The sequence below is a fragment of the Garra rufa genome, chromosome 11 (genome assembly GCF_049309525.1).
Source record: "Garra rufa chromosome 11, GarRuf1.0, whole genome shotgun sequence".
Taxonomy (NCBI): Eukaryota; Metazoa; Chordata; class Actinopteri; order Cypriniformes; family Cyprinidae; genus Garra; species Garra rufa.
In genome coordinates this window covers 34,670,599-34,692,920 of record NC_133371.1, presented here as the reverse complement: position 1 = coordinate 34,692,920, position 22,322 = coordinate 34,670,599, and the positions used below count along the sequence as shown (strand labels likewise).

The 22,322-nt window shown below is 34.3% G+C and overlaps 2 protein-coding genes across 2 annotated transcripts; one reads left to right on the top strand and one right to left on the bottom strand.

The window, feature by feature from the left end:
* Positions 1–2,475: 2,475 nt before the first annotated feature.
* LOC141346018 (heat shock factor-binding protein 1) lies at positions 2,476–6,648 on the top strand. The gene is made up of 4 exons (XM_073850940.1): positions 2,476–2,620; positions 2,879–2,945; positions 6,102–6,225; positions 6,342–6,648. Exons 1-3 carry the CDS (start codon positions 2,576–2,578, stop codon positions 6,218–6,220), a joined length of 231 nt encoding a protein of 76 aa, XP_073707041.1. The 5' UTR covers positions 2,476–2,575; the 3' UTR covers positions 6,221–6,225; positions 6,342–6,648.
* Positions 6,649–8,680: 2,032 nt separating this feature from the next.
* On the bottom strand, positions 8,681–21,144 carry LOC141345327 (DNA topoisomerase 1-like). The gene is made up of 8 exons (XM_073850191.1): positions 21,136–21,144; positions 20,608–20,793; positions 17,694–17,762; positions 14,809–14,923; positions 9,413–9,540; positions 9,199–9,293; positions 8,940–9,089; positions 8,681–8,835 (listed from the first exon to the last, which is right to left on the bottom strand). Exons 1-8 carry the CDS (start codon positions 21,142–21,144, stop codon positions 8,733–8,735), a joined length of 855 nt encoding a protein of 284 aa, XP_073706292.1. The 3' UTR covers positions 8,681–8,732.
* Between the last annotated feature and the right edge of the window lie 1,178 nt (positions 21,145–22,322).

The window sequence follows — 22,322 nt, the reverse complement described above, 5'->3', positions numbered from 1 at the left end:
CCTAAAGAATGGGTTTGTCACTGCATTGCTTTTCTTTTTTTCTGTACACTTTTTGACAACTGCATCTTAAAAAGTAGTTAATCTACCATTCAGACCCACTCTGATAGATGTTTTAAAAGCAACAAAGCCTAGTGTGAATGGCCACCAAGACTATTTTTAGTGATGGAAAGAGTGAATCATTTGAATCGATTCTTTTGAACAATTCGTTTCAATCAATCTGTTCTAAAATGATTCAGTGGTTCTTTTACACCATGTGTCATAAAATCTGCTTTGGATTAAAGAATAAAGCCGTGTATGCACACTTATTATATCGTTCAATTAGGCTGTATTAGTAAGGGTTTATTCATGTGACCCATTTTAGTTTGTCACAGCCATGATTTAACGAATAAATGTAAATTAGAACCTAAATATACACAGAAATATTCTGTAACATCATAAATGTATTTATCATCTCTTTTGATAAATTTAAAGCATCCTTGCTAAATGAAAGTATTAAAAAAGTAATGTTGATGTAAAAAATTTTTTTATTTCAGATAAATGCTGATCTTTGGATCTTTTATTTTTCAAAGAATGCTGAAAAATACTCAACTGTTTTAAATATTGATAATAATAATGCTAATAATAATAATGTTTATTGAACAGCAAATTAGAATGATTTTCGAAGGATCATGTGACACTAAAGAATAGAGTAATGATGCTGAAAATTCAGTTTTGATCACAGGAATAAATATTTTAAAATGTAAAACAGATACATGCTGTTCTTCTGAACTTTCAATTCATCAAAGAAACCTGAAAAAAAAAAACATCTACTCAGCTGTTTTCAACATAATAATAAGTGTTTTTTGAGCAGCAAAGAATATTAGAATGATTTCTGAATATCATCATCCTCCAAAAAAAAAAAAAATCAGCTTTGAAACCACAAAAATTAATTACATTTTAAAATATATTCAAATAGAAAACATTTCTTTTAAATAGTAAATATATTTCAAAATTGTACTGTTTTTGCTGTACTTTGGATCAAATAAATGCAGGCTTGGTGAGCAGAAGAGACTCTTAAAAAAATCTTACTGTTCAAAAACTTCTGACTAGTTAATTTGAATGTACAGTATTAAATAGTAACATTTACTTACCACAAGACTGAAAGCTATTTGGCAATTAAAGCAACTTTTTGATCCTCTGTTTACTTTAAACGTTATATAATTTCCCTCAGCTCATAACCAACCAAAACTATTCGAAAGAATAACCATGTATCATTTCAAAGCACAGAAGATTCACTTTGACCCACTCGGTTAATTCGAGAACGACTAATGTTTTAGTTTTACTCGTGAACGACATCGTTCGGACTCGTTTTGTGAACCGGTTCAAACACTACACTGAAAAAGATCCGATTCAAAAGAACGATTCGTTCATGAACAGAACAGGACATCGCTAAGCATTAAGGATATGAACAAACCATGCGGGGATACATGAATCCGGGTGTGCAACTGTGTATGTTTTATCGACCTGATAAATCAAAGTGAATATTATTGCAGTATCGCTTGCAAGCACTCTCCGATCAGTAGTTAAACGCAATGCACAAGAACAGCACGGCGCTGTAAACGCTAAACTCAAAACTCTATGCATATTCAGTAGAGTTTCGCAGCGCAGGTTTCGATTTAATACGAAACAGCTTGATAGAACAAAGAAGTTGCAAAGAAGGGAAGAAAAAAAAATCTTTTTAAAGGAAGTTTAAGCATACCTGGTTTCGGCCGAAGACTTGTTTGACAACTATAATAGCAGCAGCACACACACTCATGAGCATATGCTGTCTCATCTAGCCATCATCTAGTCTAAATCAGGCTGATGCAGTTTGGAGATGTGGGCTTGACCGCGCAGCTTTCATCAGTCTAATGTTACAGAGGAAGAGGAAAGAACATATAAACAGGGAACACCACGAGATCTTATCAAACCAAAATTTGTTTGAGTAACACTACTACTCTCATTGTTTTCATTTTGAGGTTAAAATTTTGGAACGGTTACGTGGAAACAACAAAACCATGTCCTTGTCTTGTAGGCTATACCATGTATAGATTAAACAAATAAACAGCTTACCCACAACAACTTGTTAAAATGTATTGTTCAATTGATAAATTATTTTACCTTACGCCAGTTTACTTAAATTTGCCTAAAAGGCCAAAATATGTAGGTTATATCATAGCAAAGACGTTGGTAATCTCTGCTAATACCTGAACTAACCGAAACTATTTTTGTAATTCGAGACAAAAACACCTACATTTTGTAATAAATGTTGACATAACCTGCTGTAACCTGTCAATGGGAGGTAATACATATAATGACTGCATCATTTGGGTGTGCACTGTCCTGCTACTGCGCGTCTGATCACGCCAGAGGTTGATTTGCATGCCTGCAGCTGTGGGAAACTCTCATTGAGAGCTTTCTAAAATCTCGCGATATTTCTTACAACTCCGTGATTTATCCAACAGCTGATCATTTGAGGCAAAGAGCTGGGAAGATACGCGATTTATAGAAGAATAAAGATCTTTTTGCAGTTGTACAGATTGTTTATTTAACAAATATGGCAGAGACAGACCCAAAATCGGTGCAGGATCTCACAGCAGTGGTAAGTTTGATGATAAACGACATATTGTTGTGGTTTGCTAAGCTAGGCTAATGCTAGGCCCTGTTTATCTGCTCTACTTAGATTATTTTGATGCGGCATTTGATTGGTTTATTGTTTTAAAGTAGATTTGGCTGAGAATATAATTGTCGTGACTTAACAAGCGGATATATTTGTTATATATTTTGACTCAATGTATTTGCATATCTTTATGCGTTTTTTTTTACATATTAGATTAAGTGGATGTTTCTCTCTTAACAGGTGCAGACATTGCTGCAGCAGATGCAGGATAAGTTCCAGACAATGTCAGACCAGATCATCGGGAGAAATATCCTTTCTTGTTTCAAGTCCATCTGTATAATTTTTCAATGAGGCGATAGTAGTCCCAGAGATAATGCCTCAAATTTAAATACTACAGCATCTGTTTAGAAGTCTTTAAATGAGGTCAGTTGTCATTTAGTCGTTACTTTTGTCGTTTTTAATTTAAGAGAACGTTATATTTTGTATATAGTCCATCTGAACGAATTAGAGGGAAATGCCCTATTCAGGGAACCAGGCTTTCTGCAGGTTTAAAAAAGTATTTATTCGCACTTCCACAAATGAAATAAAAAGGTCTGAAATCAGAGCAGAAAGTATGAAATCCATATTCATGGCGTTAAACGTTGCATGCACTGCTAAAAATTAATATTCAATCAATTCAATGTGGTCATTAAATTTATTTTATTCTTATTTGGTCTAAAAGTCTTAAATTTACCTTTACATAACCTGCAGAAAATTTGGTGGTACAGAGGTGAGAGAGTATTTTAACTAACCTTATCAAGTGTTTTCACGACGCGCCGTTTGGCGGCACTTAATGTAAACAACACCACTAAACCGAAGAAAACTTTTATCGCTGCTGAAAATGGTAAATTGTCACATTAGGGCTGTACTTATCAGTCAGACTGGGAAAAACAGTACTATAAACTTCCAAAAGTTATAACAAATCAAGAAGAGTGCAAAAAACTGTCTGAGGGGTTGGCCAAACTGAACCTGGATTTCCAGGGCAAGAATCTTGACAACATTTGTGTTTGTTCTAATTCTAATCTTTACCACCTATTAACTTCAGTTTGTCAACATATTGTGCTCTTTCCTGTTTACCAAGCCCTTCTCTTTATGATTTAGCAACTTCAGCACATTTTTTTCTGTAGTTTAGACAGTATAAATTAGCAGAACAACTTATTCAGTAGTACAACAACAATGCAATCCATGCTGTTGTTTACATCCAAGTATCTTCAACATGGCCGCACATCTAAGTAATTGACCAATCCGTGACGTAAGTGCAAACCCTCTATATCACCATCTGTTTAGAAATCTATAAATGAGGCCAGTTATCATTTACCGGATACTTTTTAATTTAAGAGAATGTTATATTTTGCATTCAGTCCATCTTAAACTAATGAGAGGAAATGCCCTATTCAGGGAACCAGGGTTTCTGCAGGTCTTAAGTATTGATTCACACTCCCACAAATGAAATAAAAAGGTCTAAAAATCAGAGCAGAAAGTATTAAATCCATAGTCATGGCATTAAATGTTGCATGCACTGCTAAAATTTAAGATCTTCCTCAATATGTGTCTAGTTTTCCAGTGCAAACGTCCGATGAGTCTTAAATCAAGATGCTTTTAAGTTGTATTTTCAAACTTTGAAGTGCTGCTATTCTGAATCAATGTGGTCATCATATTTATTCTTATTTGGTCTTATTCTTAAAGTCTTAAATTTACCTTCACAAAACCGGCAGAAAACTTGGTGGTATAAGCGTAAGAGAGGATCGTAAGAGTTTTCACGACGCTCTTAATGGCGGCACTTAATGTAAAGACCGCCACTAAACCACACAAAACTTGCATATTTTGCTGATTATTGCTACTGAAATTGTTCAATTATTGTAATGTTTTGGGCTGTACTAATTAGTTGGACTGTGAAAAACATTTGGAGTACTATAGACTGCCAAAGTTATAAGAAATCAAGGAGAAGAGTGCAAAAAACAGAAATAGGATTTCCAGGGCAAGAATCTTGACAACATTCGTGTTTGTTCTTATCATTTCCGGCCAGGTAGGTGAAATTTTAGACTGCTATCTTAATTAATACTGCTTGTGTGTATCTTTACCACCTATTAACTTTAGTTTGTCAAAGTATTGCGCTCTTTCCTGTTTACCAAGTCCTTCTCTATATGCTTTAGCAACTTCCACACATTTTTTTCTGTGGTTTAGACAGCATAAATAAGCAGAACAACATATTCAGTAGTACATTAACATGCTGTTGTTTACATCCGAGTATCTCCAACATGGCTGCGGATCTAAGTAACTGACCAATCCGTGACCTAAGTGCAAACTCTCTATATCACAGCATCTGTTTAGAAATCTATGAATGAGACCAGTTATCATTTACCGGATACTTTATTATATATATTTTTTCATTTAAGAGAATGTTATATTTTGCATACAGTCCTCTTAAATGAGAGCGTAATGACCTATTTGGGGGACCAAGGTTTCTGCAGGTCTTAAAAAGTGTCGACTGGTACTTCCACAAATGAAATAAAAAGGTCTGAAATCAGAACAGAAAGTATTAAATCCATAGTCATGGCATTAAATGTTGCATACAGTGCTAAAAATTAATATCCTTCTCAGTATTTTGTCTCATTTTCTAGTGCAAATGTCCAAAGAGTCTTAAATCAAGATGCTGTATTGGTATTTTCGAACTTTGAAGTGCTGCTATTTCAACTTAATGTGGTCATTAAATTTTCGTATTTGGTCTAAAGTCTTAAATTTACCTTCATAAAACCTGCAGAAACCCTGGAGGTACAATCGATCTGACTGGGAAAAACATTTCTGCCAAAAGTTATAACAAATCAAGGAGAAGAGTGCCAAAAACTGTCTGAGGAAGAAAATGCGTTTGTGGTTGGCCACACACAAAATACTGAACCAGGATTTCCAGGGCAAGAATCTTGACAGCATTCGAGTTTGTTCTTATAATTATCCTTTTCTGCTTACTAAGTCCTTCTCTATATGATTTAGCAGCTTCCACACAATTTTTGTCATGATTTAGACAGTATAAATTAGCAGAACAACATATTCAGTGGTACATTAACCATGCAATCCATGCTGTTGTTTACATCTGTGTGTCACCAATATGGCTGTGCATCCAGTTAAATCATAACCAAATCATAACATAAGTGCAAACCCTCTATTCCAAGGTCTGAACCTTCATCCTTCATGGGCAAGGGCATTTCAAAAACTCATAAAACAAATCTCTTCAGAAAGCTCCACATTTTCACAGAACCAAAATTTACCACAGAACTATCTACAATGCATTTTTGGAATACACAAATTCTGTTAACTGTTAAAATCTACCAAGCATATATTGCTATAGCCGTGCACTCAATGCTTTGATATGTGGATTTAAATGCTGGTATTACCTGTACTTGCTTGCATCTTCCTTAATAAGCTTCACTTGATGAAATGAGCACCCGCATCGATGATCTAGAGAAGAATATAGCAGACCTGATGACTCAGGCGGGAGTGGAAGAGGTTGAAGGGGAGAACAAGGTCAAAGAGGGAGAGGCCTCCTAGTAGAGGTAATATCGATTATCGAAGTATTTTAGTTGAAACCAGATGTAAATGTTCGACCTTAAATGGAATTTGAAATGCATTTGTGGTATAGTGTATTAAAATGCACTGTTATCTTTCACAGAATGCTGAGTAGCAGAAACTACCAACACTCTTCAGGAGCAGCAAAATTTTCTCTATGGTGACTAACATATTTTGGTTTGATGTGATGCTTTTTTTAATATTTAGAAGGAATTCAAGTCAGTCCTATTACTGTGACTGTACGCGACACTTTTTTCCTTTTTCTGTAACGGATTGCAGGAATTTTTAAACACGACATCCAACTGTAGAACCGAACCCTGCATTACTGTAATAGCACTAGCCCAAGTGCCAACCTTAACACCATTCCTGTTAAAGTGAATTTGTTGTTGAATTAAAGTTGTTTCTTAAAACCGGTGTCCTCATCTGTTTAAACCTGTTAAATATATTAAAGGAGCATATGCTGACAGGCAAAGCCTCTTAAGGTCGAATACGCAGGGTGAATTCTTGGAAATGTAAATCACTTTGTTTATAACTGATCAATGTGTAAACTAGGTAGGATGATGATTAACACCTTTATATGCAATCTAAAGCCACACCACTATCAAAGGTCTACCGCATGATGCAGAACTTCACTGCCTTAAGCTAAAATTTGACTAAATCGCTTGATAATGTTTTTCACCCCAGGAAAAATCTATTTTTGAATCAGGGAAAAAGTGATATATACTGTATTTTAGTAGATTATACGGGACTTAAACAGGTCAGTCTGAAAAATCATGTCCAAACCATAAGCATTTTACACCAAAATAACAATATTTTAACCAAATAATAATTTACATTAAATTCATAAAATATCTGTAAATCATGAAAGTATGTGTCATACAGAATCTAATAAAATTGTATCAGGACCAGATGATTTTCATTACTGTATTATTTTTTCACATTGGTAATGAGAATTACTATACATTTGTGATGATAATGTCACAAAACAAATACATTTTTAATGTTTTTTTTTTTTTACGCTAATCAAGGCTGCATTTATTTAAAGGGGCTATATCTAACTTTCTGAAATTTAAACTCGCGACTGACACCTGTGGCCAAAAAACGGAACTGCTCTTCCTTTCTGCTCGCTCTCGCAGCGCGCGCTCGTACGTACACACTTCACAAGTCATCCGTTGCAAAGTCGTCAACATTATGTTTACAGAGGTAAGAACAGTCAAATACATATTTTGTTTGAGAAACTAAGTTTGTTTGCAATATATATGACTAGCGATGGTGGAAGAGTGATCTGAAACGTTTAACATGAACGCGCTTGACGTCACATCCGCAGACAGCGCTCGAAAAATCCGACCCGACAGAAAATAGGAAAAATAGGATACAGCATAGACATATGTCTATGGGATACAGGCTTATAGGTGCACCCACTGTGAGCTGACAAGGTGTCAGTATGCTCATCAGGAGATGTTTGAGTCATAAATGGTCAAATAAAAAGGCTATTGTTACGTTTATTTTGGGGAAAGTTACATATAGCCCCTTTAATCAAAAATGCATTAAAAATTCAATTTTGTGAAATATTATTGCAATTTAAAACAACAGTTTTCCATTTTAATATATTTTGAAATGTAATTTATTGCTGTGAAGCAAAGCTGAATTTTCAGCTTCATTACTCCAGTCTCCAGTGTCACACAATTCTTCAGAAATCATTTTAATGTTCCAATTTATAATCAATATTGTGTCATTTAATATTTTTTTTGGACCTGTGATACTTTTTTTTTTTTTTTAGGATTCTTTGATTATTAGAAAAAGAATGTTTTTTTTTAAAATAGAAATTGTGTTACAACATACACTACTATTCAAAAGTTCTTTTTTTTTTTAAAGAATTTTATTCAGCAAGGATGTGTTAAATGAATAAAAAGTCTTTTTTTTTTAATAAATGCTGTTCTTTTTAACTTTTTATTCAATGAAAAAGCATCACAGGTTCCAAAAAATATATATAATTTTAACACTGATAATAAATAAGCATGTTACAATGATTTCTTAAGGATAATGAAGACTGGAGTAATTGCTGCTGAAAATTCAACACTGTGTCACAAAGATATATTATATTTTAAAGTATATTAAAATAGGAAAGAAATATTAGAAATTGTAATAATATTTCACAACATTGTTTTTTTCTGTCTTTTTGATCAAATAAATACAGCCTTAATAAGCATTAGAAACTATAAATATATAATTTTGGAGTGAATTACAATTAAAATTGAGTTTTGTCTCCCAAAAAACTTTTGTAGTAATATACAAAAAAAAAAAAAAAGATTAAGATTTCGTTACAAAAAAACATTTATTGAACTTTCTCAAGATAACTTAGAACATGTAAATTTGATTAATATACAAACTGAACAACTAAACAATGTAAAATGCAACATTATTAAAACGTGGCTATTAGTTAACAGTTTTGATGAAAAGTACTGAGGTAAATTGGAGGATAAACAAACCACGCTCAGAACACAAAGTCATGTTCAGTCATGTCCACAGCCCAGGCAAACTTATCCCTTAGGGTTTTGTTGTAAATTTTATCCAGCGGCACCTCCAAGTTCTTACACCTAGAAGCAAAAAATAAAGTAAAGAAACACTTCAAATGTTCTAATATGTAATATCAGTGTGACTTCCTGTGTAGCATGTTTGTGTATGATTAAGACATCATCACCAGGCCACGGTGATGCGTGGATCCAAGTAGTTAAGTTTGGAGGTGCCCAGGGCGATCTGTTTGTTCTCTTCTCTGTCTGTAGCTTGAACCTCCATCTTCAGCAGCTGTTCCTCACACCTCTGCACAGCTTTCTTCTTCTTCTCCACCACACTGAAGACACATAAAATACTGTTATACATCACATTCATCTATAAAAGGATCCTAATAGCTGGAAAGCAAACAAACAGCCCCTTTTAGAGGCCTGGAAAAAGATACTGACATGAGCAGCTTGTTGTCTGAGCTCCCTTTGGCTTCTTTCTTGGCCTGCTTTAGTTCTTTCTTAGCCAAGTCCAGCTGCTCCTTCCTGCTGTCAATCTTTAAAAAAAGGGAAGAGTGAAAAAAACAAATGTAATAAAACTGCATTATATTGAAATGTTCCTTTTGTATGATATTTGAATTATTTTGTTCACTTTTTACTCTCGTATATCTAGTACCTTTGACTGCAGGTTAGCCATGGATTGTTCGAAGGTCTTTGGCGGCGCCCGCTGATGGTTACATAGAATTGCAACCGCACGGTTTGCTCTGTTGTAGGAGAGCAACTTCTCCGCCACATTATCCTTCACTGTAGTAAGAATGACACATTAACACACGCACACAGTGAGAGAGAGAAAAAAAGAGAGAGATAAGTGAGAAGACTGGCTACATGACAGTCACAGATATATTTAAATGTGGAAACTACCAGCTGCTACATTCCTCCTTCAGAGCAAATATCACTTACATTTGGAAAAAAAAAAAACACGACCAGTCAAAAGTTTTTGAACAGTAAGATTTTTGTTTTTGACTCTTCTGCTCACCAAGCCTGCATTTATTTGATCCAAAGTACAGCAAAAACAGTAACATTTTGAAATATTTTTTACCATTTAAAATAACTGTTTTCTATTTGAATACATTTTAAAATGTAATTTATTCCTGTGATTTCAAAGCTGAATTTTTAGCATCATTACATCATTACTCCAGTCACATGATCATTCTTATATTCCGATTTACTACTCAAAAACATTATTATTATGTTGAAAACAGCTGAGTAGAATTTTTTTCAGGTTTCTTTGATAAATAGAAAGTTCAGAGGAATAGAATTTATATGAAATAGAAATTGTTGTAACATAAAATGTTACAATCATTTTTGATAAATTTAAGCAATCCTTTATAAATAAAGTGTTCACTTCTATCTATCCATCTACACACAGTCAAGCCCGAAATTATTCATACCCCTGGCAAAATATGACTTAGTTACTTTTATTCAACCAGAAAGTTTTTTTTTGACCGGACATGACACAGGTTTCTCCAAAAAGATAATAAGACAATGTACAAGATCATCATTGTGGGAAAAAATATTTCTCAGCTTTTATTTACATTTGAACAAAAAGTGGCATGTCCAAAATTATTCATACCCTTTGCAAACTGTCACAGTCTATGGGAAAATCCAAAGTTCTATAGCATTCCAAATAGTCCAAGCTGTTCTAAAGCATCCTAATCACCCTGTTCATTGGGAACAGCTGTTTTAATCAACTCAACAGGTGAAAAACAGAAGCTCTCTGCTGTTGGTTTGTGGACAGTCATGGCTAAGACAAAGGAGCTCACTAAGGACCTGCGGCTGCGCACATGTGGCTGCTCACAAGTCAGGAAAGGGCTATAAGACCATATCTAAATGTTTTGAAGTTCCAGTGGCTACAGTGCAAAGTATTATTAAAAAATACAAGACGTTCCACACTGTAAAAAATATCAGAGGACGTGGTCGGAAGCCAAAAGTGACACCTGCGCTGGCCAGGAGGATAGTGAGAGAGGTAAAAAAGAATCCAAGGATTACCACCAAGGCCTTCCTGATGAATCTGAGCTCTGCTGGTGGCAACATCTCAAAGCAGACAGTCCAACGCACACTGCACACCACTGGGTTCCACGGATACAGAACAAGGAGGACACCACTTCTCCAGATAAGGCACACAAAAGCCCGCTTGGCCTTTGCAAATGCTCATCTGGACAAAGATGACGACTTCTGGTCTTCTGTTTTATGGTCAGATGAAACAAATTGAATTGTTTGGCCACAATGATGTAGCCTTCATTTGGCGTAAAAAAGGAGAAGCCTTCAACCCTAAGAACACCATCCCCACTGTCAAACATGGTGGTGGGAATCTAATGTTTTGGGGGTGTTTTTCAGCCGGTGGACCAGGGAACCTAATTCCAGTAAATGGCACCATGAAAAAGGAGCAATACATCAAAATTCTCAACAACAACAACATCAGACAGTCTGCAGAGAAACTTGGCCTTGGGCACCAGTGGACATTTCAGCACGACAACGACCCAAAACACACAGCAAAAGTGGTGAAGAAATGTTAGCAGACAAAAACATTAACGTTTTGCAGTGGCCCAGCCAGAGTCCTGACTTAAATCCAATTGAGAATCTGTGGAGGGAGCTAAAGATCAGGGTGATGGCAAGGAGACCCTCCAACCTGAAAGAGTTGGAGCTCATCGTTAAAGATGAATGGGCAAAAATACCAGTGGAGACATGCAAAAAGCTGGTAAGCAATTATAGGAAGCTTTTGATTGCTGCAATAGCCAATAAAGGCTTGTCTATTGATTACTGAGAAGGGTATGAATAATTTTGCACATGCTACTTTTTGTTCAAATGTAAATAAAAGATGAGTAATAATGTTTTCCACAATGACGCCTCTTGTACATAGTCTTATTATCTTCTGGGAGACGTCTGTGTCATTTCTAATGAAAAAAAAAAAACTTGCTGGTTAAATAAAAGTAACTAAGTCAGAATTTGCCAGGGGTATGAGTAATTTCGGGCTTGACTGTATATTTCTACTGTAAAAATGAAAAGTCAAAATTAAGAACAACAAGGGCTCTGACAAACACACTTTAAATGCTTTTAAATTACTTTATTGGCAAATCGGTTTTGAAAAAGGCCAATACCGATAGCCATGAAAATGCTTAATATAGTCACCGATAATTGGTTAACCTTTTGACTTCTTTTGACCTGCTCATTTGCCAACATATTTTGAGGTTTGTCATAATTAATGTTTTCAATATTATGTAATATTTATAAGTATGAAGGAAAAAAAAGCTAAACAACATGGTTAAAATGGCAAGAAATCAATAATTACAAGGCCTTAAACAGGCTTCTGTATGTAAATTTGTAAATTCTAAGTCAACATGCCCACCACTTACTTACACACACACACACACACACACACACACACACACACACACACACACACACACACTGCACCTGATGGGCGAGACCCTGCCACACACTGAGCTGATTTAATTAGAGCTTGTAGTGGATGCAGAAAACAGATTTCCTCTCAGTGGCGATCTGACACCTCCACCCCAGCATTACACACACATCACATTCACACACTGCAGTACTCGCTCTAGAGATGCTTGGATAGTTACACTACTCACAAACAAACATACAACAGTCTCATTAGCACAAACACACAATTCAGTAATTAGTGAGAAGCTCATTCACACTGCTAGCGGCGCAAACAAACTAGAATGTGCCCATCAAACCGTGTCCTACCCAGGCATGATATGATAAAAGCAACGTTTAACATGTAAACAAGAAGTTTTTGTCTTAACTCGTGAACACAACAAGCAAAGTAAATGCATAAATATGGTGAGTATGCCTACATCCTATACCTATTCACTGACATTATAAAGCTTTGAAGAGTCAGAATATTATTAATATAATTCCAATTGTATTTGTCTGAAAAAAGAAAGTCATATATACTTAGGATGGCTTGAGGATCATGGGGTAATTTTTATTTTGTGTGAACTATCCCTTTAAGGCACATCGACACTTTCTGAGTAACTCTGACTGAGTCCAGATGTTTTAGCAGTTTATAGCTACTACACTTTGTGGTTTGGGCTCTAGAGACCAATTATTTATTGTCGTATCAATGAAAAAACTCAACTTTGTGACCCAGAAATCATGTTATTATCTGATTAGCTACTACTTAAGGAACATATACATTAAAAGTGTGCAAAAAAGTCAAAAGAAAACCAAATCATAACTGGGAAAACTATTTTCATGACACCAAAACTAACTCAAATAAAATAATTCAGAAATTATTTTCGATACATGGTATATTATACTCGAAACCTTTAAAATTAAACACAAAAAAACAACAATAGACCTAGATGGGTTGAGAAATATATCACTGTTAAACACAACTTAAGCAGTCCTAAAATATCATCATTAAAATTAATAAAATCTAAACTAAACTGAAAACAAAAAAACAAATTGGAAATAAAAAAACTATAATTAATAAAAGTATAAACTTATACAGCCCTAAAATTTTAAAATTAAAACTAATAAAATCTAAACTAAATTGAAAAAATGAATTAGAAATAAAATGGAAATTAAAAAAAAAATTAAATAAATAAAATAATTAAAATAATAAAAAAAATAAATTGGAAATAAAATATCTATTTTTATTTTAAAAAAATATATATTTCTAAGCAGCCCTAAACTAAAAAAAATAAAATAAAAAATAAAACAATACATAATAAAATAAAATCTAATCTGAATTGAAAAAAGAAAGAAAGAAAGAAATCAAATAGAAATCAAATAACTAAAAAGAAAAAAAAAAAAAAGCTAAGGAGCTCTAAAATATCAACATTAAAAATAATAAAACCAAAACTAAACTGAAAAAACGAATTGGAAATAAAATAGAAAATAATAATAATAATAATAATAATAATAATAGAAACTTAATTACCCTTAAAATATTAAAATGAATACTAATAAAATCTAATAAAATTAAATTGAAAAAATGAATTAGAAATAAAATGGAAATAATAAAAAAATAATAGAAACTTAAGCAGCCCTAAAATATCAAAGTTAAAACTAATGAAACCTAAACTAAATATCAAAATTAAAAACAAACAAAATAATTAAATAAATAGAAACTTAAGCGACCCTAAATTATTGAAATTAAAACTAGTAAAATCTAAACTAACTTGAAAAAATAAATTGAAAATAAAACAGAAAAAAAAAATAGAAACTTCAGCATCCCTAAAATATCAAAATTAAAACTAATTGGAAATAAAAAATATAATGAATAAAAATGGAAACTTAAGCAGCCCTAAAATATCAAAATGGATACTAATAAAATCTAAACTAAATTGAAAAAAAAAAAGTATTAGAAATAAAATACAAAAAATATAAATAAATAATAGAAACATAATCAGCCTTAAACTATCAAAATGAATACTAATAAAATGTAAACTAAATTGAAAAAAATAATTGGAAATGAAATGGATATAAAAAAAAACAAAGAATAAAAATAGAAACTTAAACATTAACTTAAAATTAAATTAAAACTAATAAAATGTAAACTAAATTGAAAAAATGATTTAATTCATAAAAATAAAAAATAAAAAAGAAACAAATTGAATAATAAATAAAATAATTAAAAAAGAAAACTAATAACCCTCATGGACAGTCAGTGAGACCGCAACATAGTACGGTCTCAAACACTGACTGTGGCTAGTCTCGTCTTATGTTCGCAAAGTAGAAACTTTGTTGATTACGTTTCTTGCATCAAGTTTGGACACACTGTCATACTAACAATATCCATATGTTTCTGTGGACTCAGAGTTGTCAAATCGAACGTTGTTTTGAACACTCTGACAGCAATCCATATTGCCATCATATTCAAGCATTTTAGCAAATGTTCCAACATACATCCATACTGACGGCATGACTGAACATCTGGAAGTTGTGCTAGTTGTCTTGATGTTGAATGTTCATTTGAAGATTGACTGACAGAATGAAGAAAAAAAAAGAAAGAAAAAAAAAAAAAAAAAACAAGACACTCACTGTTACTGAGTTCTTTCAGCTGTTGCTGCAAGGTTATAGAGGCGTTGTATGTCCTAAAAACTTTCGCAGTCAGTCCCGGCATGAGGGAACTCAGGTGTTTATTTAGCACTTGAGTCTGTGAAGAGAAAAAGCAACACATTAAAGGTAATGTTTTATGTTTAAAACCATGTTTTATGATCCAGCTTAACTTTGAACCACAAGATGGCGCTCTTGTCTTTATTGTCTAGAAACGAGTACGCAAAAAAAGATGTCTAAAAGAGCAAATCTCATTAGTGCAATCTTTTTTTCAAAGATATCAGCCATTTGTTCCAACTTTAATGGATTTGTAAGTGCAGGAGTATGAGTTGTATGTTCCAGACATAAAGAAAACATCCATTAAATCTACTTGCATCAACAAGATGTGTCTTAAAAAGGGTTTACAGACAAGCTACTCAACCAACAAGTTGTCTAAAGTGCACAACATCACACTTATTTGAAACTTCCTAATGATAAAACCCTTCCTCGCTTTTCCTTTAAGACCAAAGTACTAAAAACACAAATATTTACCTCAGAAACGACCAAGGTTTTGTGCGACCCAGGGGAAGGCGATGCAAGTACAGTCACACATCTGCATTCTAATGAAGCTATCTTTAAAGATACTAAATGCTAATGACACCAGCTGTGTCCTAGCATGTCAACTGCTGCTAACGTTCAGCACACGCGCTGCCGTCTGATGACACGCGCACTGCGAGTCACTTGACGCATGTTGAACATGTCGGTCTGTGTGACACTGTTCACCAGGGAACACTGTGACATTTGGGCTAGGACACCCAGTGACTCAAAGGAACACAACTGAGAGTTTATGTGTGTGTGTTTTTAACTGAACTATACTTCTGGGAACACAATGGCTGCAAAATGTCCCTCAAATGTTAGCTAAACCTGACAAGCTACTTTTGGGGACATCATCATAAAAATGACTAAATGTCATTTTCAGCTCTACAGCTGTAGTATAGGGATAAGACTATAATTAGTAGATGAGTAGATTAGTTTGTATATACAGTTGAGGTCAAAAGTTTACATACACTTTGCAGCATCTTCAAAATGTTAATCATTTTATGAAAATTCATGTTATTTTTATTTACATTTTTTTTTGTTCACGAGTCCCTTGTTTGTCCTGAACAGTTAAACTGCCTGCTTAAACTGCCTAAATTCTTTGGTTTTCAGCATTTTGGTGCATTTGAACCCTTTCCAACAATGACTGTATGATTTTAGATCCATGCTTTCACACTGAGGACAACTGAGGGACTCACATTCAACTATTACAGAAGGTGGAAATGCTTACTGATGCTCCAGAAAGAAACCAAATATAAAAGATTTGGGGTGTGAAAATTTTTTGAATTTTAGGATCAGGGTAAATTTAACTTATTGTCTTCTGGGAAACATGTACATATCTTCTGTAGCTTCTAAAGGGCAGTACTAAATTGAAAAAAATTTAGTCATATTTAGGCAAAATAATAAAAGTTCAAAAGTTGTCACCCCCTAGATCTTTACGCATTGGGTTTCCTTCTGAAGCATCAGTGAGCGTTCAAACCTTCTGTAATAGTTGCATATGAGTCCCTCAGTTGTCCTCAGTGTAAAAAGATGGATCTCAAAATTATACAGTCATTGTTGGAAAGGGTTCAAATCCACAAAAATGCTGAAAAACCAAAGAATTTGTGGAACCTGAAGGATTTTTCTGAAGAAAAGCATGCAGTTAAACAGTTCAGGACAAACAAGGGACTCATGAACAACTATCACTAAACAAACAAACAAAAAAACAGCTGTGGATCATTCAGATAACAACACAGTATTAAGAATATTATTTTCTCCTGTGTACTGTATGTAAAACTTTTTTTTAATGTGATATATCTGATTCAGGTCAGTGCTAAATTAAAAAATAACTATCATTTTGTATGATCCCTCTTATCCCTCTTATGACGTCAACTGTAATTATAGCTAGCCTTTTTCATTATGTTTGGCCTTCTTGCCATTGTATGAATACTAATAAGAAGAGACAAAACAACAGTGGAAACACATGGAAATGACAAAGTTGACTATAGCCTCCATGCAACACATTCAAATGTGAATTTTAACAATATCCTTACTACCTTTCTGGGCCTTGAATGTGTCAGTTGCATTGCCGTCTACGGAGGGTCAGAAAGCTCTCGGAATTCATCAAAAATATCTTACTTTGTGTTCTGAAGATGAACAAAGGTCTATGGTTTGGAAACAACATTAGGGTGAGCAATTAATGACAGAAGTTTCATTTTTGGCTGAACTATGACTTTAAAAACCCTATATGTATTCTCCTTCGCAAGCATTGTCTCATTAAAGTTCTTGTTTATAATATACAAAAAAGCGTCTGTTCTAGTGAGGGTTCAGCCAAGTTAAAGACACTTCTGAGCATCATATATGCACACATAAGCTTAAAAGCACAGCAGCATGTAATAAGATTTGCAGCACTTTGTGGAAGAGGGCCAGTATTACTCTCTGCCGCATCCTCCCTCGTTCACCCCTCCGCTCGGCCTTTCGCAGAGTCAATCGGAAGAGCCCAAAGTACAGATTAATGTTCCCCCTCCACGATGGCCCACCATTACCAACCTGACCTCACTGAAAGGGCACATTTCTCTCTCTCTGTCGGTCTCTGTTGGTCTCTCTTTTTCACACACACAAGCAGTTTTCCAATTTCCTCTCAAAATCCGTCTCTCTCTGTCCTTCAATCTTTCGGCTGCAAAAATTAAGACTGAAATACTAAAAAACTACCATGCTTTAGTTTGAACTCTTATGATGCAAGTCTCTTGAGAACCGTATCCTTCAGAATGAAAAATCTATGACTGTCTGCCGCCGTTTCAGAACATTACACTCACATTGAGTCGATCAAAGAGGTCATCTCCTTCTTGCTTGTTTTCCATGAAAAGCTTGAGGTTTTTGAAAACCTGAAACAGAAAACACATGTTAGCTTGTTTATCATATGCACAGAACAGAGGTTGAGAGGAAAGGATAGAGAGAGGGAGAGGCACTCTCAATTATATTTGACATTTCGCAGAAGTCCTGTTTTCCTCCACTCCTACTAAATAAACCAGCTAAAATATGCATGGAACTAATTAATGGTAGCAGATGTGTTGCTTTTAAATCAGTCTCATTTGAATAACAATTTATCCTTGAGCCAAATGCATGAAGAAGAAAGTAAACAGACCGCTCGCCAAGCAATGACAGAATTTATATTTCTGGAACATTTTTTTCCCCAATTTTACACGCTCGTATGGTAGTAATGATTGATTCATATGCTGACCTTCCTGTCTAATAAGCACATAGAGGGAGATCAACATTAACATGATCACATACTCAACACTCACCCTAATATGGCCAGATAAACTCTCAAACCACTAACGGAAATGTTTACTTTTCCATTTTTGTAATATAGCACAACATTCTTCATTACAAATTATATTATCAGCATAATAGTTTGCATACAAGAGCTGAAAGAGCATCTTGTGCTTCAATGGAAGTAAATCTGTACAAAGGAGTTACAATATCAAAGGCACAAGTTCACTTAATTTGTGATTTAATAGTGCAGAATATTAAATATTTATTTTTCTGTTTAAAGCACTATGTTTTTCATTTTCATTTCTGAAATGTGACCCTGGACCACAAAACCAGTCACCAGTAAAAACGTTTGTATCTCACAATTCTGAGAAAAAAAAAAAAAAAAGTCAGAATTGCGAGTTTATCTCTCACAATTCTGACTTTATAACTCCCGATTGCGAGTTTGTATCTCACAATTCTGAGGAAAAAAAATCTGAATTGCTAGTTTATATCTCACAATTCTGAGAAAAAAGTCAGAATTGTGAGTTTATATCTGACAATTCTGACTTTATAATTCCCAATTGTGAGTTTGTATCTCACAATTCTGAGAAAGTCAGAATTGCGAGTTTATATCTCAAAATTTTGAGAAAAAAGTCAGAATTGCGAGTTTGTATCTCACAATTCTGAGAAAAAAAAATCTGAATTGCGAGTTTATATCTCACAATTCTGAGAAAAAAGGCAGAATTGCAAGTTTATCTCACAATTGTGGAAAAAAAATCTGATTTGTGAGTTAATATCTCACATTTCTGACTTTATAACTCTCAATTACAAGTTTATATCTCACAGTTCTGAGAAAAAAATCTGAAATGAGAGTTTATATCTCAAAATTCTGAGGAAAAAAATCTGAATTGTGAGTTAATATCTCACATTTCTGACTTTATAACTCTTAATTACGAGTTTACATCTCACAGTTCTGAGAAAAAAAGTCAGAATTGCGAGTTTATATCTCACAATTCTTACTTATAACTCCCAATTGTGAGCTTGTATCACACAGTTCTGAGAAAAAAAAAGTCTCAATTGCAAGTTTATAGCTCCCAGTTTTGAGAAAAGAAAAATCCATCATTTTGACATACAATATATTTTTGGCTATTTCTACAAATATACCAGTGCTTTTTAAGTCTAGTTTTGTTGTCCAGGGTTACAAATTAGGTTTTAAATGCCAGATTTCCAACGTAGCCTTAAATGCCTGGACATGTAGTTTCAAGATTTGTTATTTTAACAATTAAAAAACAGAAAAGGTATAACAGCATATTGACAGTACTGAAACTAAAACTAAAAGATCAGCTCCAGATCATGTGGCACAAAGTTCCAGGCTTTAATTGTGATTAATTATGCCTTATAATGGGGTGATGAGGAAGTGGGGGTTGGTTTTCACCATACCTGCAATTATATCTGACATTTCCGCAAAGTCTGCCTGTCACCAAATAAACTTGCAAGATATTCAGAAACTAATTAATTTTCACTTGATGAGCTTCTTTCAAATGTTCTCATTTACATTAAGAAGCCTATGCAAGCAAACAAGTTCTAGCGGCTGAGCGCAGCACACATCTCACACTTCCCCTCTAGCGTGACCCGCTACTTGAGAACGGCAGAGAAACCACACTTTTGACATCTACAAGTTGTGCTAAAATATAAAAATAAACCACCTGTTGTTACTGAAATTATCATGAAACACTCATTTTTTCAGCTAGCGCTTTAAAAAGGTAACTTATACAAGTGATAATTTCAGATTTGCATTTAAAGGGATAGTTCACCAAAAAAGGAAAAATCTGTTACTAATTACTCACCCTCATGTTGTTGCAAACCTGTAAGACCTTTATCTTGGAACACAATAAAATCCGAGAGAAATGTAGTAAGGACATTGATAAAATAGTCCATGTGACATCAGTGGTTCAACCATAATTTTACAAAGCTACAAGAATACTTTTTGTCCGAATAAAAATAATAAATGGCAGAATATGTGATTTGGAGAAGAACTGTTGAATAAAGTCGTTATTTTTGTTTTCTTTGCGCACAAAATGTATTCTCATAGCTTTGTAAAATTTCGGTTGAACCACTGATGTCACATGGACTGTTTTACCGAAGTCCTCACTACGTTTCTGGATAGGGGAACATTTCAGTTACATTGTTGTCTATGCAGAGTCAGAAAGCTCTTGGATTTCTTAATAAATATCTTAATTTGTGTCTTATAGGTTTGGAACGACATGAGGGTGAGTAATTAATGACAGAATTTTCATGTTTGGGTGAAATATCCCTTTAATGTAAGAAAGAACAGACCAAGCACAATTCAGTATGCAATTATAGGTATTAAAATAATAATAATAATAATAAGTTATAGTCAATTAAAGTGACACACCAGACAAATAAATGTAAATGTAAGCCAACATTATCAGGCATCTTCTAAAAAATCGTCACCTTTTTGGTCACAGGGACCTTGTTGTAATATCGGATGCAATCTTTACCCAGGAAGTCGAACTCTACCACACACTTCTGCCCATCCAGTGTGTCATGTAAAGTGATGTGCTCCACGCGAAGTGAGCAACAACCCACAGTGTCTGCCGTCTCGCCCTCTTCCTTTTCATTACCTGCTCTCAGAGCCAGCTGAAGAGTTGAACACAGACATACACCTGCTTCATACAGACATGACACTACATCTCCAGAACATCTTAGAGCAAATGCTTGTGAACGTTCGGATATGACAGTGGACTGAAAGCTACAGTATGGTGCAGTTGAAAGTAACAAGAACTGACTCATAAAACCTTTAATACTGGATGTAACCTTTGATCCAGTATCTCCACACAACTAGACATGTGTGTGGATTTTTTGGAGGAACTGAGGAAAAGATGCTTACCTTTAAAAGATATTTCCATTAAAACAATAATAAGATGGACTCATTTACAAGAAAGTTGCAAATTAATGGTGGTATGTCAAAACAAATCTGACTTTTTCCATGTTTAAGTGATAATAATAGAGGCCTCGGTGCATGTACCAACCCTAAAAAAAAAAATGTGAAAAAGAACATAGAAAGGGGATCTTATTATAATATTATCGCGCATTAATCTGCACATTTCTACCCACGGCGCTGCCATTCTGTTTTCGCAAGCGACAATGGTGTAGCAGTTCTAATGCCTTGCCAAAAGTTTAACTGTACTGTTTTTGGCTGCATAGACGAGCACAGAACACTATATAGAGTCCCAGTCTTAGAGACGACAAGATAGCAGTGAATTTATTGATTTATTTACTGTTTATAACGCTGCTGCCACACAGCAGTTGAAATCGTGTTTTAAAGCCTTATATATTAGTTTAAACTTCTGATATGTGGTTTTCTGAGCGCACACATTTGAAGCACTCCCACAGAAATCGCTGTGACATGGCATGTGAGTAAAATAAGTTCTCTTTCATGTCAGATTGCGCTTAAACTGTCAAATACACAAGTTTATGTTAAAAACACACAGGAGTTACAAAAACGGTCAGTTATGTTTATGAAGGTAAACAGCTTGGAAAGAAATTGCATGTTTATATTAGATCTATGTGGCAGCAGCGTTATAAACAGTAAATAAATCAAATTCACTGCTATCTTATCCTCTGAGGCTGGGACTCTAAACAGTGTTCTGTGCAGCCAATGACAGAACATTTAGCATGCTTTGCTTGAACTTTTGCCATGGCGTTAGAACTACTACACCGTTGTCGCTTGCGAAAACAGAATGGTGGCGCTGTGGGTAGAAATGTGCAGATTAAGGGGCGGTAATATTATAATAAGATCCCCTTTCTATGTCAGGGGAGGATCTGAGTGGCTCGTTTTTTCACAAGCTTGCAGAAGGAGGCCTACCAAAAAAAAGGGGCATTTTCAAAATGATATAATAAACAATCTGTGGGGTATTTTGAGCTGAAACTTCACAGACACATTTTGGGGACACCTGAGACTTATATTACATCTTGTAAAAAAAAAAAGGGCATAACAGGTCTCCTATAAGAAAAGGTGATAAATTTGATATTGTAACGTGCTATTATCTAATTGTGAGATGAATTTGCATGAATAAGTTGCAATTATGAAAAAGTTGCATTTGTGATAAGATAAGAAAGGGCAAATATATATATACACATATATATACACACATATATACACATAC

Excerpts from the sequence above, each read along its gene's own strand:
- LOC141346018 (XM_073850940.1), top strand. The coding sequence starts at position 2,576 with ATGGCAGAGACAGACCCAAAATCGGTGCAGGATCTCACAGCAGTG. Across the intron at positions 2,621-2,878 it reads TGCAGGATCTCACAGCAGTG|GTGCAGACATTGCTGCAGCA; the intron begins GTAAGTTTGATG and ends CTCTCTTAACAG. Across the intron at positions 2,946-6,101 it reads AGACCAGATCATCGGGAGAA|TTGATGAAATGAGCACCCGC; the intron begins ATATCCTTTCTT and ends AATAAGCTTCAC.
- LOC141345327 (XM_073850191.1), bottom strand. Across the intron at positions 14,924-17,693 it reads ACCTCTTTGATCGACTCAAT|ACTCAAGTGCTAAATAAACA; the intron begins GTGAGTGTAATG and ends TTCTCTTCACAG. Across the intron at positions 9,294-9,412 it reads TGGCTAACCTGCAGTCAAAG|ATTGACAGCAGGAAGGAGCA; the intron begins GTACTAGATATA and ends CTTTTTTTAAAG.